Source organism: Budorcas taxicolor, chromosome 7, assembly GCF_023091745.1.
Source record: "Budorcas taxicolor isolate Tak-1 chromosome 7, Takin1.1, whole genome shotgun sequence".
NCBI lineage: Eukaryota > Metazoa > Chordata > Mammalia > Artiodactyla > Bovidae > Budorcas > Budorcas taxicolor.
The window spans coordinates 53,714,261-53,728,707 of NC_068916.1; the positions used below are offsets into that span (position 1 = coordinate 53,714,261).

At 42.6% G+C, this 14,447-nt stretch overlaps 1 protein-coding gene across 2 annotated transcripts in view; it reads left to right on the forward strand.

The window, feature by feature from the left end:
• The window catches only part of ARHGAP26 (Rho GTPase activating protein 26), a 475,905-nt gene that overhangs the window by 372,191 nt on the left and 89,267 nt on the right, over window positions 1–14,447 (forward strand). For both annotated transcript variants that reach the window (XM_052642542.1, XM_052642543.1), the window contains exon 19: window positions 12,888–13,026. In XM_052642542.1, the coding sequence (XP_052498502.1) occupies window positions 12,888–13,026 (139 nt within the window). The remainder of the gene's footprint in view (window positions 1–12,887; window positions 13,027–14,447) is intronic.

The window sequence follows — 14,447 nt, forward strand, 5'->3', positions numbered from 1 at the left end:
TTATGTTCTGTAGGATTAAAATGAACTTGTAAAAAGGAAATATAATTGAATAACATGTTTCTAAACAAGTTAATAGCATGATTTCTGAAAGCAAACACACCACTTGGATGTAAATTTATTACCTCTTGTCAGCTGTGTGACCATGAACAGATTACTCAACCTCTCTATGCTCATAAAAATACTTTCAGTACAGTGTGACTGCCGTGACAAATAACCCCCCAAATCAGTGACTCAGGACAATAGTAATCTCTGTCTTCCTCACGTACCGGTTCACTGTGGGTATTCTGTTGGCGGGATCCTACGCAGTGATTCAGCAATCCAGGTCCCTTCTCTCCTGTAGCTCTGCCTTCTGCTCTGCAGATCTCTGCAATCAGCCGTTTGGTGAGGAAAACGAGAGGGCATGGTAGATCGTGTAAGAATATGTGGGCCAAACCCAGAGGATGCTTTCCTTATTCTCTTCCACTTTCCATTGGCCAGAACTCAGTGATGTGGCCACTGCTCACTGCAAGGAAGACTGGGAAAGCCCCTAACCATGCAGAGCAAAGGGAAAGACGTTTGATGACCAATCAGCCAGTGGGCCACATCCCTTTAGTTGGTTTGTTATAGGGGTGAGATAAGGTGATTTATTAAAGGTCTTAGCCAAGAATCTAACAAGAAGTGTCACTAACTGTAAACTATTCTTTTCAGCAGTCTGAACAGATTTCTCTGAAGATAGAGCATAAATACTTCTATGAGTATCACATGTGCCCCCTTGCTCAAAATAATACTTTTTAAACATAATATTTTCTCAAATAAATAATATTAAGTATTGAGACAGAGCTCTAAGGAGTAAGTACTTTGATTATGTTTCATGTCTGAGCTTATAGTAGGCAGCATCTAGTAGGTTTTGAACTGTAGTAATTTTTGGTGTCTTTGGGTCTTCAAAGCCAGGAAACATTAAAAAGTAACATGATAGGAAAAAGATTGGATACTGCTAATAACATTATTGAGACTTGTGTCAACAAACACCCTCCCACTTGAGCACAAAATGCAGAAATAGAAATGAAATATGAAATGCAGGGCCAGGCCTGCAAGTATATGGGCAGGAACTGGTGCAAATACACATCTGATATGTTGGATTATAAATTATGTTCCTCTCTACTGTGTATCTGGTGAGGCACATATTAAAAGAGCATTGCAGTGCTTTATTATATGTTCTTTTTCATTAGTTTCTGCCAGAGAGTGGGATGAATCACAGTGAGATTTATGTTCCTGTGGGAGCCGGTGCAGGAGTGTCAGTGGAAACATTCTTGGGATGAAGGCTACCGTGGAGTGTGTGTCTCCAGTCCTGAGGGAGCTCCCGTGCCACCCTGATAGAGGTTTTTAACCTGGGGTCTGTGATGGGCCAAAGCTATATGCAAGACCTGTGTTTGTACATGATTCTGGGGAGAAAGTCTTTAACATTCATCAGGCTTGCCTTTCTGATAAGAACAACTTAGACTAAGGCAGCTTGACTCCTTTGCAAATGTTGCTTCAGGCCTGGTCTGGTATAAAGTCAGCAGATGCTGTGTTAGTCTCCTTTGGAAGCCTGTGATGTTCACCTCAAGGAACTCATGCTCTGAGAGCCCTTAGCTTTGGAGACAATGCTTTGGATGAATTTACTGCCAAAGGAATTGAATTTTATTCATCAACAGACTTTGTCCTCAGATAAATATTGTCATCTTTCCTTAAAATTCACAATATGGAGATGTCAGTTAACAGTATTTAATGAGCATTCCCTTGGTGGTAGTGGTTTGTTTAGTTGCTAAGTCGTGTCAATCTCTTGCGACCCCACTGACTGTAGCCTGCCAGGCTCCTTTGTCTACGGGATTCTCTAGGCAAGACTACTGGAGTGGGTTGCCGTTTCCTTCTCCAGGGGATCTTCCCGACCCACGGATTGAACCCGGGTCTCCTGCATTGCAGGGAGATTCTCTGCCAACTGAGCTATGAGGGAAGCCCTTAGGCTTGGCTATAATTTTCTAGAAGCATAAACACACACACAAATCTCTTGAGTGACCACTTTTCTAACTTTGTTGTCAGAAGTTGCACAAAATCCTGAAACACCAGATGAAGAAGTGCTGTCTAACAGCATCATTTCAATCTGTCCCCCAACAGGCATCTGATAGCATATGTCCTCTTGCTTGAAACAAGCCGTCATACAGATCTTAAGTGTATTTCCCCCCAGTTAGTGGCATAATACCCTCTCCCATGTTGTTATGGGTATTTTATATAGAATGTGTAGTTTGTGCCTTGGAACAAAATTGAGAGGGGCCCAGGAATAAGCATTGGAAGACAGCACAGAGAGAGGGTATAGAAACCCAGGCACCTAACCTTGTTGGAGCCACTTGGTGGGGGGAACCATAAGATGTGTCTTTTGATTATCGCTTTGTAACAGATCATCTGCAGACCTAGTGACACAAGATAGCAATAATTTTTTTGCTCACAATTCTGTGTATCAGAACTTTGGGGAGGGCTCACCTGTGTTCTATATAATATCTGCCCGAGTGGTTTTAGTGCAGCTGGTAGATCCAAGATGGCCTTATTCCACGTGTCTGGGACCTTGGTGCCACCTGTTGCTGGGACACTTTGGTCCTCCTCCACTTGTCCTCTTTCTTCACCTGCTCTATCATTGTTTAATAGTCTAGGCCAAACTTTCAAAAGGATAAGCAGAGAAGCCGCAAGGCCTCAGAAGTTCTAGGCCTAGAACAGAATAGACAAAGTGTTGCTTTGACTGGATTCTCTTGGTCAAAGCAACAAGTCCAGCCACACTGAAGGGGCAGGAAAGAGAACCCCCCCTGCCCCACCATGAGAAGAGCAGTGTGCCCACACAGATGTGGGAGGAGTTGTGGGCTGCTGTCTTTGCAGACCATCTCCCAGAATGCCTCACTCCCCGTCACTGGCAGGTTCGCATGTAGCTTCCTTTTCTTATTAGTGCTGCAACTCCTCAGCATGTCGTATGGAAAATGCTCTTCTGTTTCTCCTCAGTATTGCCATTTTTACATGGCCAGGGAGCATCCAACATTTGGTAATAGTGGCACGTTCAGTCTTCACATACCCTTTGTGAGCCTCAGTATGGAGTACTGACTCATTAATGTCTAAAATGGAAAACAGCTTTGTCTTTAAAATGACGTTTAGAAGAGAGGGAGAATTTTCTCCTGATGAGAAAGCTCAGTTTCTTTTTCCTTATTAAACATATTTTTTCATGCATAGGACCTTGCCTCTCTACTGTCCCCCACCCTTTTCCGCCTCCCACTCTCTCGTTGTTTACTGAGGATTAACACTAGACATTCAGACAAAGGGTTAAAAATTAAAGTGAACTCCTGGACTCCTTTATGTTATCTCTGGCACATCTGCACAGCCTCAAGACAACAACTATTTGTCTAGAAACATCCCCTGCTTAGCATCATCATCTCATCTCGAGAACTAACCTGTTTCTTATTCGTGGGAGCCTTCACGATGTGTTTCTCACAGACATGGTTTGGTCAGATTAAGTTCACTAACTACATACCTTGTGGTGATGTTCCAGAAACTTTGTTGTTCACCTCCTGCACAGCCCTGGGTAGGGGAGCAATGTTTGGAACAATTTGTACCAAATAGATATTTCACAGTAAGTGAAAGCAGAGAGAAAACAGCTAGAAGATACAGATTATGTATGGGTGTTCATGGTACTTGTTCTTTTTCCATGCTGGTAATACATACTGATTTATTTGCTCAGTTAAAGGTAATGGGCCTTTTTAATGTACATAGTCTTGCAGTAATAAGAATAGTGATATTAATAGCTAACTTTTACTTACAGCTTATTGTTCACAAGACATTGTGGTAAGCAGCCATATATTTATCGTATCATTTACTTTCCATAGCAACATTATAAGGCCAATATTGTTAGCTCTTTTTTATAAATTTTGAACCTGAAGTCCAGAGAGTTGAAGAAACAACTTGTTAGGAGAGGAACTAAGGTTGAACTTAGGACTCCTTTCACAACTCAAGCTACTAAAATCTATTCTTGTTAATCTCTAATGATGGCATTTATTGAACATCTGTTAACCAAAGATAAATGAGACAAGATCTTTTTTCCAATGGCTTTCTTGTTTTCTCAGGATATATAACTTACCATAATATGGTTTGCTAAGTGACATTCAATCAAATGACTAAATTATATGGTACCACTGAGGAGAAATAACTTCATTCATCTTATACTGGCCTCTGACAGATAGGTAGAGGTTTTCTAGGCAGAGCAACAGTGGAAACAGTGGGGACAGCCTTCCGGAAGAACATTAATCAATTAATCAACATTAATCAACTCGTATGTATTACAACAACATGGGTGTGAAAGAATCTTGGCTTGTATGTTAGCAAGTGGTCGAAGATGATGCCAGACAGTTGGATTGAGCCCCTCTGTCAGGGGTCTTGAAAGCTATGGGAAAAAGGTTGACATTTGCTCCAGAAAAATGGGAGCTCTCAGGGATTCCAAGTAGAGGGGTGAAAGTTAGATAAATAACAAAACCATAGAGTTGATCATACTGTTGTAAACTTGGGGCTATATATTTTAAAAGTCTTACTCAAGAGACTATAACCTTTAACCTATGCTACTGCTGCTAAGTCGCTTCAGTCGTGTCCGACTCTGTGTGACCCCATAGATGGCAGCCCACCAGGCTCCCCCATCCTGGGATTCTCCAGGCATGAACCCTGGAGTGGGTTGCCATGTCCTTCTCCAATGCATGAAAGTAAAAAGTGAAAGGGAAGTCGCTCAGTCGTGTCCGACTCTTGGCGACGCCATGGACTGCAGCCTACCAGGCTCCTCCATCCATGGGATTTTCCAGGCAAGAATACTGGAGTGGGGTGCCATTGCCTTCTCTGATAACCTTTAACCTATAGCCTTTACTTATTATAGGCTAGGGTAGGATCCTAATGGCTTTTATTTGAGTTGTCTTGCCAGACTTCCCAAAGGGAAATACTAGCTCATGGCATCATTTCCCATCAACAACTCCATACCCTGTACTCAGCATGGTTTATATGAAAGCTAAAGAACAGACTTGAGAGTCTGGCTCTTTTTGTGGTCAGATTTCAGAGTTGAAAGTTCAGAGGGAAAAGACATTGGCTGTTTCCATGCTTGTTGAGGTAATGATTATTTTAAGTCAAACAGCTCATACCTTGTCACCTTAAGACATCAATTAGGCCCATACTTGGGGTTATAGTGAAAGTTACCAGTATTTATATGCGTCTAGTTAAGATTTCAAAATACTGAATGCTGTCATTGTCCAAGATACCTGAAAGCCCAGAAATTCCGTAATTTCTTACAAAGTTTGTTCCATTTCTCTTTTTAAAGGTTACCTTGCCAGCTTTGAAAAATTTAAATGTCTAGAAAGAACAACCCTGTCAAGAAACAAACTGGCACCTTTTCAGAGTTTTGGTCAAACGTGAAATCTCAGGTTATGTGTATGTCTTCATCTTCCTGTTACTTTCTGACACATATTTAGTAGGATAGGACTGGTTTGTTCTTGGGCAGTCCATGGTGTTTCTTTTGGCCGTAACACTAAAAAAGGTTCCTGCACATGAAGCTGGACGTGGGTGTGCACAGGTGCCCAGGCACCTTGTGCTTTTATCAGTACTGCCCCTTTTAATGCCTATTGATGTTTTGCAAAGTAAGTTACTGTGATTCTTTTTCCAGTCCATCAGTTGGCTTTGGAACAGGTAGGAGAGTTGAGCTTTGAGTTGTTAATTTCCAGAAGTGCCCAAAGATCAGTGCCCCTTTTTCATACCTGTTAAGTTTTAATCTTATAGTCAAGGGAAAGAGTGAGCAAATATGGATGGCCTCACTTAACACCTATTGTAAAAGCAGCAGGTTCTAAACAACCTTGCATTTCCATTAAAATGATAGTGTTTCTTTCAAGATTGTCTTGATTTGAGTTGATTTGGGCCACTGAATTGCCTTGATCTGCTTTTAACAAAATATTGGTTGCATTGACACCTATTGCGTTCATTGTTGGGGTTTGTACACAAAATGTAGATCAATTAATAGAATACAGTTGATTTCAATAGATTCTGTCAGCTGACCAGTGTCGGGCAATTGTATTTCATTTCCTTGGTATTTCAAGCAGCTGTTGATATGCAGAATGGACGATGATGATGATGATGAAGAATACCTGGACACTTTAATTCCATGGAGATAACCCCTGTCACTGTGGCCTGCCTGGGAAGCTAATCTTGTGTCTCATGGCCATGGCTTTTTTCATTTGCTCATTGATTTGTTGTTGTTGTCATTACCTTTCCCTACATTGGTCCCTGAGGACCTTCTTTTTGCATGCGTGGTCAGTCCTGTCCGATTCTTTGCGACCCAATGGCCTGTCACCTGCCAGGTTCCTCTGTCCATGGGATTTCCCAAGCAAGAACACTGAAGTGGGTGCCATTTCCTACTCTAGGGAGTCTTCCTGACCCAGGGATAAACCTGCATCTCCTGTGTCTTCTGCATTGGCAGGTGGATTCTTTACCACTGTGCCACCTTGTTTTTGGTTCTATCCAGTTAGGTCTAGAAATAAGCTGGAATTACTTATATACTGGGCCAGAATGGTTCTGTCACAGACCTTTTTTCTATTTGTTGTGTCTAATGCCATGTAAACTGTTCTTCCTTAGTTTCACAGGTTGTGGATCTGAACATGTGTATTCCCCCCACCACCCCACCAGTAAAGCCCCAGAAAAACCAAGCATATTTGAATTGAAGCTTCTTTAATGGTTCTCAAGTAACGATGGAGCTTTGTTATGTTACACTCTATTCCTCTCTGTCAGCAAAGATAATAGGAAATAGAATCATTTTGGAGATAAGGGAAATCACAGCCTCCCATGGGTTACCCAGGCCGGCGATATATATGGCCAGTTACTAAATGGAATTGGCTCCTTTTGAGGGACTTTTAATAAAACTCCACAAACTACTTTCCAAATTGTTCTCTGGGCCAAAATGCTGATATCAACAGGGCATTGGACTTCCAACTGTCCTTAAAAAACCTCTCTGTGCCTGTAGCCTCTGAATTTGGCTTCTTAACTATTTTATTAAATGAGCCCTGCGAAGACTTGCCTGGCTTTCCAGAAGAAAGGCACTGGGTTTATGGCTTGCCGTACCCTGAGCAATCCTGCTCTACAGCCTGTTGTTAGAAAGAGCGGGCAGTGTGTAAGCTGGTATGTGTAGGCCTAATCCTCCACCTCCAAAGCAGACCCTCTTCAGATTAAATAAGCCCATAACTTATTATTTTTTATTACTTGAAACCCTGATGCACCATGTCTCAGAAAAGTGCTTAGTCTCCTCTCTCTAGAAGCCTTTCTCTTTTGTCTTGTAATCCCAGGCCTCTGTCATTGATTTATTGTCTCAACTACTTTTCAGTTACAGACCAGGAACTCTTCATCATTACCTAATTTTCCTCCCATAAAGATCACAGCACATAATAAAGAGTAGACCACACACATTATGGGGAGGCTTCTAATCCTTGTAAATTGCAGAAGCATGTTACAGGTGGAATTAGAAAAGGTATAAAAATGTATATGTGACGTGGCTAAGAATAAATCCCACAAGTGTCAATGGTCTCCAGTGTTGAGATGGGCCCAAGGGAGGGGCGGGAGGGCAGCAGTGAAATTTGAGTTTTGTAGACAACAAAGGGAAAAGAACAGCAAATTCTAACATTGCTGTAAGCATATGAGGTCGTAAGCATATGAGGTCGATGTTTTGCAAAGAACAGTAATTAAATTTGCACTTATAAATTAAATCCTCTGCAGATAATTCATTGTTGAGTTTCCAGTTATTTTCCTTCTTATATTTTTTTACTGGATGCAGTCATGGCTTTTGGGCACTGAGTGTCAAACTGTGTTAGGTGCTTCTGTCCTCACCTCAATCCCAGGAGTTTTTATAGATGCAGCAGCTGAAGGTCAGAGTTACATAACTTGTTCAAAGTCACAGAGCTAGTGAGTGACTAAAATCAGAGCCATCAGACTCCAGAACTATGATCTTTGCATTTTGTCTTTTGTCTCTCAAATTAATAACAGATATAAAGGCCATAGGTGATTAAGACCCAGACAGCCCAGCTAAGCTGTCTTAAGTCCTAGTCCAACTGTACTCACCCATGTGACACTGAACAAATCAGTTCATCTCAGTGAGTCTCACCTATAAGATGACAATGCTTAACTTAACATCTGCTTCTGTTGTGTCCAACTCTTTGTGACCCCATGGACTATAGCCTGCCCGGCTCCTCTGTCCATGGGATTTTCCAGGCAAGAATACTGGAGTAGGTTGCCATGCCCTCCTTCAGGGGGTCTTTCCAACCCAGGGACTGAACCCACGTCTCCTGTGTCTCCTGCGTTGGTAGGTGGGTTCTTTACCAGTAGCGCCACCTGGGAAGCCCCAAGGATAATGGTAAATCCTGAGAGAAAGTGAAAGTGCTAGTTGCTCAGTTTTGTCCAAGTCTCTGCCACCCCACAGACTATAGCCTACCAGGCTCCTCTGTCTATGAAATTCTCCAGGCAAGAATACTGAAGTGGGTAGCCATTCCCTTCTACAGGGTATCTTCCCTACCCAGGAATTGAACCCTAGTCTCCTGCATTGCAGGCAGATTCTTTACTGTCTGAGCCACCAGGGAAGCCCAAGTCCTGAGATAATCCATGTGAATAACAGCATGATAAGCACTCAGCAAACTTTGGATATTTTTATTGTCCTTTACACTAACTCTGCCTCTTGCCCACTCTTTATCAGGTTTTGTGCTCAGCATTTAATATGCATTAACTTTTCAGTATCTCTGCAGGATAGGTGTTAGATTCCCATTTATGGAAGGGAAACAACTGAGGGGTTAAGGCTTTTGCCCAAGTTGAACCCAAGTCTGTATGGCTCCAATGCCTGTTTACTTTCTCCCCATAAAATGATGGTAAATTCCTTTCCTATATATTTGTTTTTTGGATGATGTTTAGGTTTTTTTTTTAATTAATTTTTATTGGAGTCTAGTTGATTTGCATTGTTGTGTTTCTGCTCTGTTACGCATATATCCACCCTTTTTAAGATTCTTTTCCCGTATAGCTCATTATGGAGTATTGAGTAACATTGCCTATGCTATACAGTAGGTTCTTATTAGTTACCTATTTGCCATATCAGTTCAGTTCAGTTCAGTCGCTCAGTCATGTCCGACTCTTTGCGACCCCCTTAGAGCCTTCCTAATAACTTTTATTTCTAAGGCATTCCTAAGTCAGAATTTGTTTGTAAGTTTGAACAGAATTAATGGGACACTTGGGGTATGGAATAAACCTTGCCCCTCCACCCCACTTTTGTGTTAATTTGGAAAGTCTCTGTGAGACAAGTAGATTGCTCAGCTATCTGGTAGAGCCCCATAAATCCATTGCTCAGAGATTACGTGAGCTCATACTTCCATTGTTTGGCAGAGAAGTTGGTACACTGATTCTACTCATCAGAATGAAGGAAACTCCACAGGGTTCTCTTAAAGTCATCCCTTCCAAACAAATTAGGATTGGAATAACAGCAAAACTGTGAATCATTCAAATTCTCTTTCGAATTCCAGCTCACTTTTAGCACACAGGCATCTCTTGGCCTGGCTGAGAAGTTGGCTCAATAGTGAGCAGCTTTAAGCAACCTGTATGTATTCAAGTTTCAGAGTTAAAGGAACAACAGTAGTTTGGAGAATGATTGCCCAGACTCCTTAGTGAAAGTTTGTATCTTCTGTTCTGAATTGCTTAGATTTGCAGAAGTGCCCTCGTGCCTCAGAAAAAAACATGTGTAATAATAATGATGATAGTCCTGTGTCTGGCACTCCACATTTCATAGCAGGCCCACTTGCACATGTGTCCATTTGATCCTGAAAATAGCCCTGTCCAAGTTCTTCAAAAGCCTGGGCCTGGCTTGCACTGAGGCCCAGAGAGCTAGACTTCAGGACTATAGCTCTGGCCCATGGAGAAAATCTCCGTCTAGAACTGATGCTAGTACGCTCCAATAGCTTTCCTTTTACAGAGAACAGCCAATAAGCAGAATGTAATTCCCGTGTCTCCTCCTATTTATCAGTGTATAAACACAGTTTTGGAGGCAGTTTTCCACTCCGCTGTTTAAATCCATAGTTCTTCCTTACGACTCACTCTTCTTTGTTTCTCTAGCATCTAGTACAGTTTTTAGGAAAGAGGAAATGCCCGCTTTTCTGGTGACAGTTGAAATGGAAATGCTGCATATGCATTATCGGTTTTCTTATTGTGGTTGTGCGAGGATCTCATTCTCAGTAGCTCATTAGGAAAAGAAAGACAAAATTTGGAAGCCAGACAGAGGAGGTGGGGGCCTATCACTTACTTTGAATTCATTTTCAGATATTTTTTGCTTGGAATTGAGGAACATGCTGCACTTAAGGCCAGAGGCAGAAGGGTGTTAAGAGACATCATTATTTGTTGAAATCTGTATTTGTGGGTTTGGGCCCCGGCTTTGGTAGTGTAGGTTGGCTGGAGAAGATGAGCTGAATGCTGAGAACTGCTGTGGAGGTGGGGAGGGGAGTTGTTGGAAACTGCAGGTCTAGGGTTCCATCCAAGCCCCTCTCCTGCTGGGCCATGTGGTTCAGGAAATCTCTTCTTGTGGAATGGTCATCCTGCTTGGCTACACTGAGTTGACCTAGCACAGTGACTGGCAGGTGCAGACACTCATATATAAGAGCAAGTGCCAATGTTATTGGTGCAGAGTGTCACCTAGGAGCAGCCCTGGCTGGATTGTTGGGTGCAGAATGAAGTGGAAGATAGCTTCTTAGGTCTGTGCTTAGGTCTTAGCACCGTGGTCCTTGAGTTCAGCAACAACCATAGTTTCTCTTTTCTTTCCCCAAAGATCCTCAGAAGGAGCCTGATGACATGTGTGGCACTGGTACTTATTTTGGGGGTTCAAGCTCCTCTGGAAGCTAGGGGGTTTTGTTGTTTTTGCTTTAAGTTCCCTTCTCTCCTTATATCCTCACCCCAGATGAACTCAGCTATGTAGTGATTCATTTTATTTTGTGGAAAATTCAGTCCCTTGGGGAAAATATGATAATACTGTTTTCAGACAGCTGTGTTTGGAAGGGAGACTGACTGAACCAGCTGGCTGGCATCATTGGAACCCAAAGACCTGCCAACTCATGGAGAGCAGCTGTTTTGGCTGAAATTCTTATCATTCTTATGACTTTGCTTCCTATATCTCAGCTTCTGCTTTTTAATGCACGCACAAAGGAGAGAAAACTGTGGGAAAGATTCTCATGTGTCTAGAGCCACCCATAGGTGAGGGGCATGGGGGTGCCACCACTTTCCTCTCATCACTTGTGATTATTGGGAAACAGAAGATCCAGAAGACTCCAGAGTATGAGATGATAATGAATGGGTCAATAAATGTTGATGTCTTAATACAGTGGGTATATTATGCAGCCAAGAAGGATAAGGTTTGAAGATTTTTTAAATGAAGGGGGAAATGTTACAATACAATGTTAGAAGAAACATATAGGATACAAAACTGTAAAAAGAATAAGATTCCAATTATGGAGAAGTGTATTTTAACATTAAGTGAGATAACTCATACAAAGCACTTGAGGTGGTGCCTGACGTGGTCGATACTCAGTAAATCACAGCTGCTTGATGCAGACTCTCTAAACCACAGGAAGCATGTTGGCCTCAAGCACTGCTGTACCCAGAGTGCTGGTATAAAGGAGATGCTCAAAAGATCTTTCCAGGCTGAATGAATTAGTGTTGTTGTTATTATATGCACTTAAAAAGAAATCTAGAAAACTAGGGACACAGGTTTTCTATGTTATCATCTGTAATTATATTTGTAATTGTGGCAGTTTAACCTCTCTGCCTCAGTCCTTCATTATAAATGATGAGAACAGTACCTGATGCTCAGGGTCACTCAGAACTGAGTGAGCTACATGGAAAACACATGCAGTGACTGGTCCTTAGGGAGCCAGCGTTGCAGGGTGGTGACTGTAATCATGGTGAGCACCATGTAAGTGGTAGCTATTATAATAATTCTATCATACTTGGATCTGTAGGAAAAAAGACAAGCATTGTCATGAATTTTATCTGTCATTTTCTTCTCACTTTTTTTTTTTAACCATGGACCTGTTTTGTTTTGTTTTGCAATGAAAGCTTAAAACAAAAAAGCTCATGTGAAAATAAAATTCAAATGCTAACAGTGGTTATCTCTGAATAGTGGAATTCGGAGAGTTTTTCTGTTTTCTTCTCAAAGCTTTTCTACATTTTCCAAACAGTTTGTAGCAGGTATGTTACTTCTGTCATCAAGAGTTGGGGAAAACAGCCTTTTTTTTTTTTTTTTTTCAGCTCAAAAATAACACAAAGCTGCTGAAGTAGAAAAGATGGTCCAGCTAGAGATGATTGAGGATGAGAAAATGATGCCCTGTTCTGGGCTTCTTTGGTGTCATTTAAATGCATGTTTCACATCTTCAGAAAATTGTGAAGCAGTTGTTAAGAACTGGGAAATAGACTCATGGGCAGTGAAGAACAGGAAAGTGATTTTGATTAATCAGTTCTAGATAAAGGTGATCAAAAAAATTTTAAGTCATTTCCACAGACAGTGGCTACTTTCCATTGGCCCTGGAGAGAACAACAGAAAGAAGATCCATGCAAATGATAACAGAGGGGGTAGGAAGTGGAAGTGGATGGTTCCTGACCTTGGGGTGTACTTCCAGAGGAGACTCTTTCCTGCCAGCTCTTAGAGATACTTACAATAGAGTCCTGAGCAGATGCTGGTGGTCTTTTTCTATCTTTTTCTTGCTGATTCTTAGACCCCACTAGACTTTTTAATCATACAGGTCCGGACTTGTGCTTTCTTCTGGGTTCACATTAGTGTGTAACATTTTTATGAAACTGTTTTGCAGATATTTAACACCGTGCCAGACGCGCCACTCACCAATGCCCAACTGCACCTGTCTCGGAAGAAGAGCAGTGACTCCAAACCCCCGTCCTGCAGCGAGAGGCCCTTGACGCTCTTCCACACCATGCAGTCAACAGAGAAACGTGAGTCACTGCCTAGGGTGCCCTAGGGACACCTCAGCCGCCTCCCCGCTGCCCAGAGAACTTTCCTCTACCTCTGTGTGTGAGCTGCTGCCTTTTGTGTCCTTGAGGACAGCGTATTGACCATCATGCCCTCCGAGGTTCTGTGGCTGAGTAACCTCGACAGGACAGGAAGCAGGGTGCTGAGGATGAAAGGCTAGGAGCTGTAGTGTCCGGGATCCACTTTCCAGATCTCCTGTGGGCAGATACTGAGCCTCTTTTCCTCCAGTCACACAGTCAATGCTTAGCTCAGGTGCTGCTTCTTCAGCCCCTCTTTTGTTATTGGCTCTGCTAAAACCAGTTTCCCTTCCTTTTCTCAGGTTGTAATTCTGTGCTTATTAGCTCGAGTCACGTGTACTACTGGAATGGGGCTTTCTCTGTTCGGGGACCTTATTTGGCTTGCTTCTCCTTCCCTTCCACTTCTCCCAGGCCTGGCGCACAGTAGATACTTACTGAGTGTGTGAAATTAATTAATAGATTAATAAGAGAGCACTACCCTCCTTGCTCCAAACGGCAGAGGGTTCTCACCATGACTGTATCAAATCTTGTTTTCACTTCTGGATTTCCAAGTACTTTGCAGCGATTGGGTTACTGGGCTCTCAGATCTCCAGTGTGGTTTCCCTTCAGTTCCTGTAATAAGGGAGTCCAGTGGTGGAGGAGCGGGGGTTGAAGGCCCCAGCACTGCCCATGGGCAGGCAGACCTGGGCTTCAGTACCAGTGACAGCATTTGGGCAAGCCTCCTACTTTCTCTCAGCTTCAGTTTACTTGTGTGTACAGTAGGGTTCAGTTCAGTCGGTCAGTCGTGTCTGACTCTTTGCGACCCCATGAACTGCAGCACGCCAGGCCTCCCTGTCCATCACCAACTCCCGGAGTTCACTCAAACTCACGTCCATCGAGTTGGTGATGCCATCCAGCCATTTCATCCTCTGCCGTCCCCTTTTCCTCCTGCCCCCAATCCCTCCCAGCATCAGGGTCTTTGCCAATGAGTCAACTCTTTGCATGAGGTGGCCAAACTACTGGAGTTTCAGCTTTAGCATCATTCCTTCCAAAGAAATTCCAGGACTGATCTCCTTTAGAATGGACTGGTTGGATCTCCTTGCAGTCCAAGGGACTCTCAAGAGTCTTCTCCAACACCACACTTCAAAAGCATCAATTCTTCGGCGCTCAGCTTTCTTCACAGTCCAACTCTCACATCCATACATGACCACAGGAAAAACCATAGCCTTGACTACATGGACCTTAGTTGACAAAGTAATGTCTCTGCTTTTTAATATGCTCTCTAGGTTGGTCATAACGTTCCTTCCAAGGAGTAAGCGTCTTTTAATTTCATGGCTGCAGTCACCATCTGCAGTGATTTTGGAGCCCAAAAAAATAAAGTCTGACAC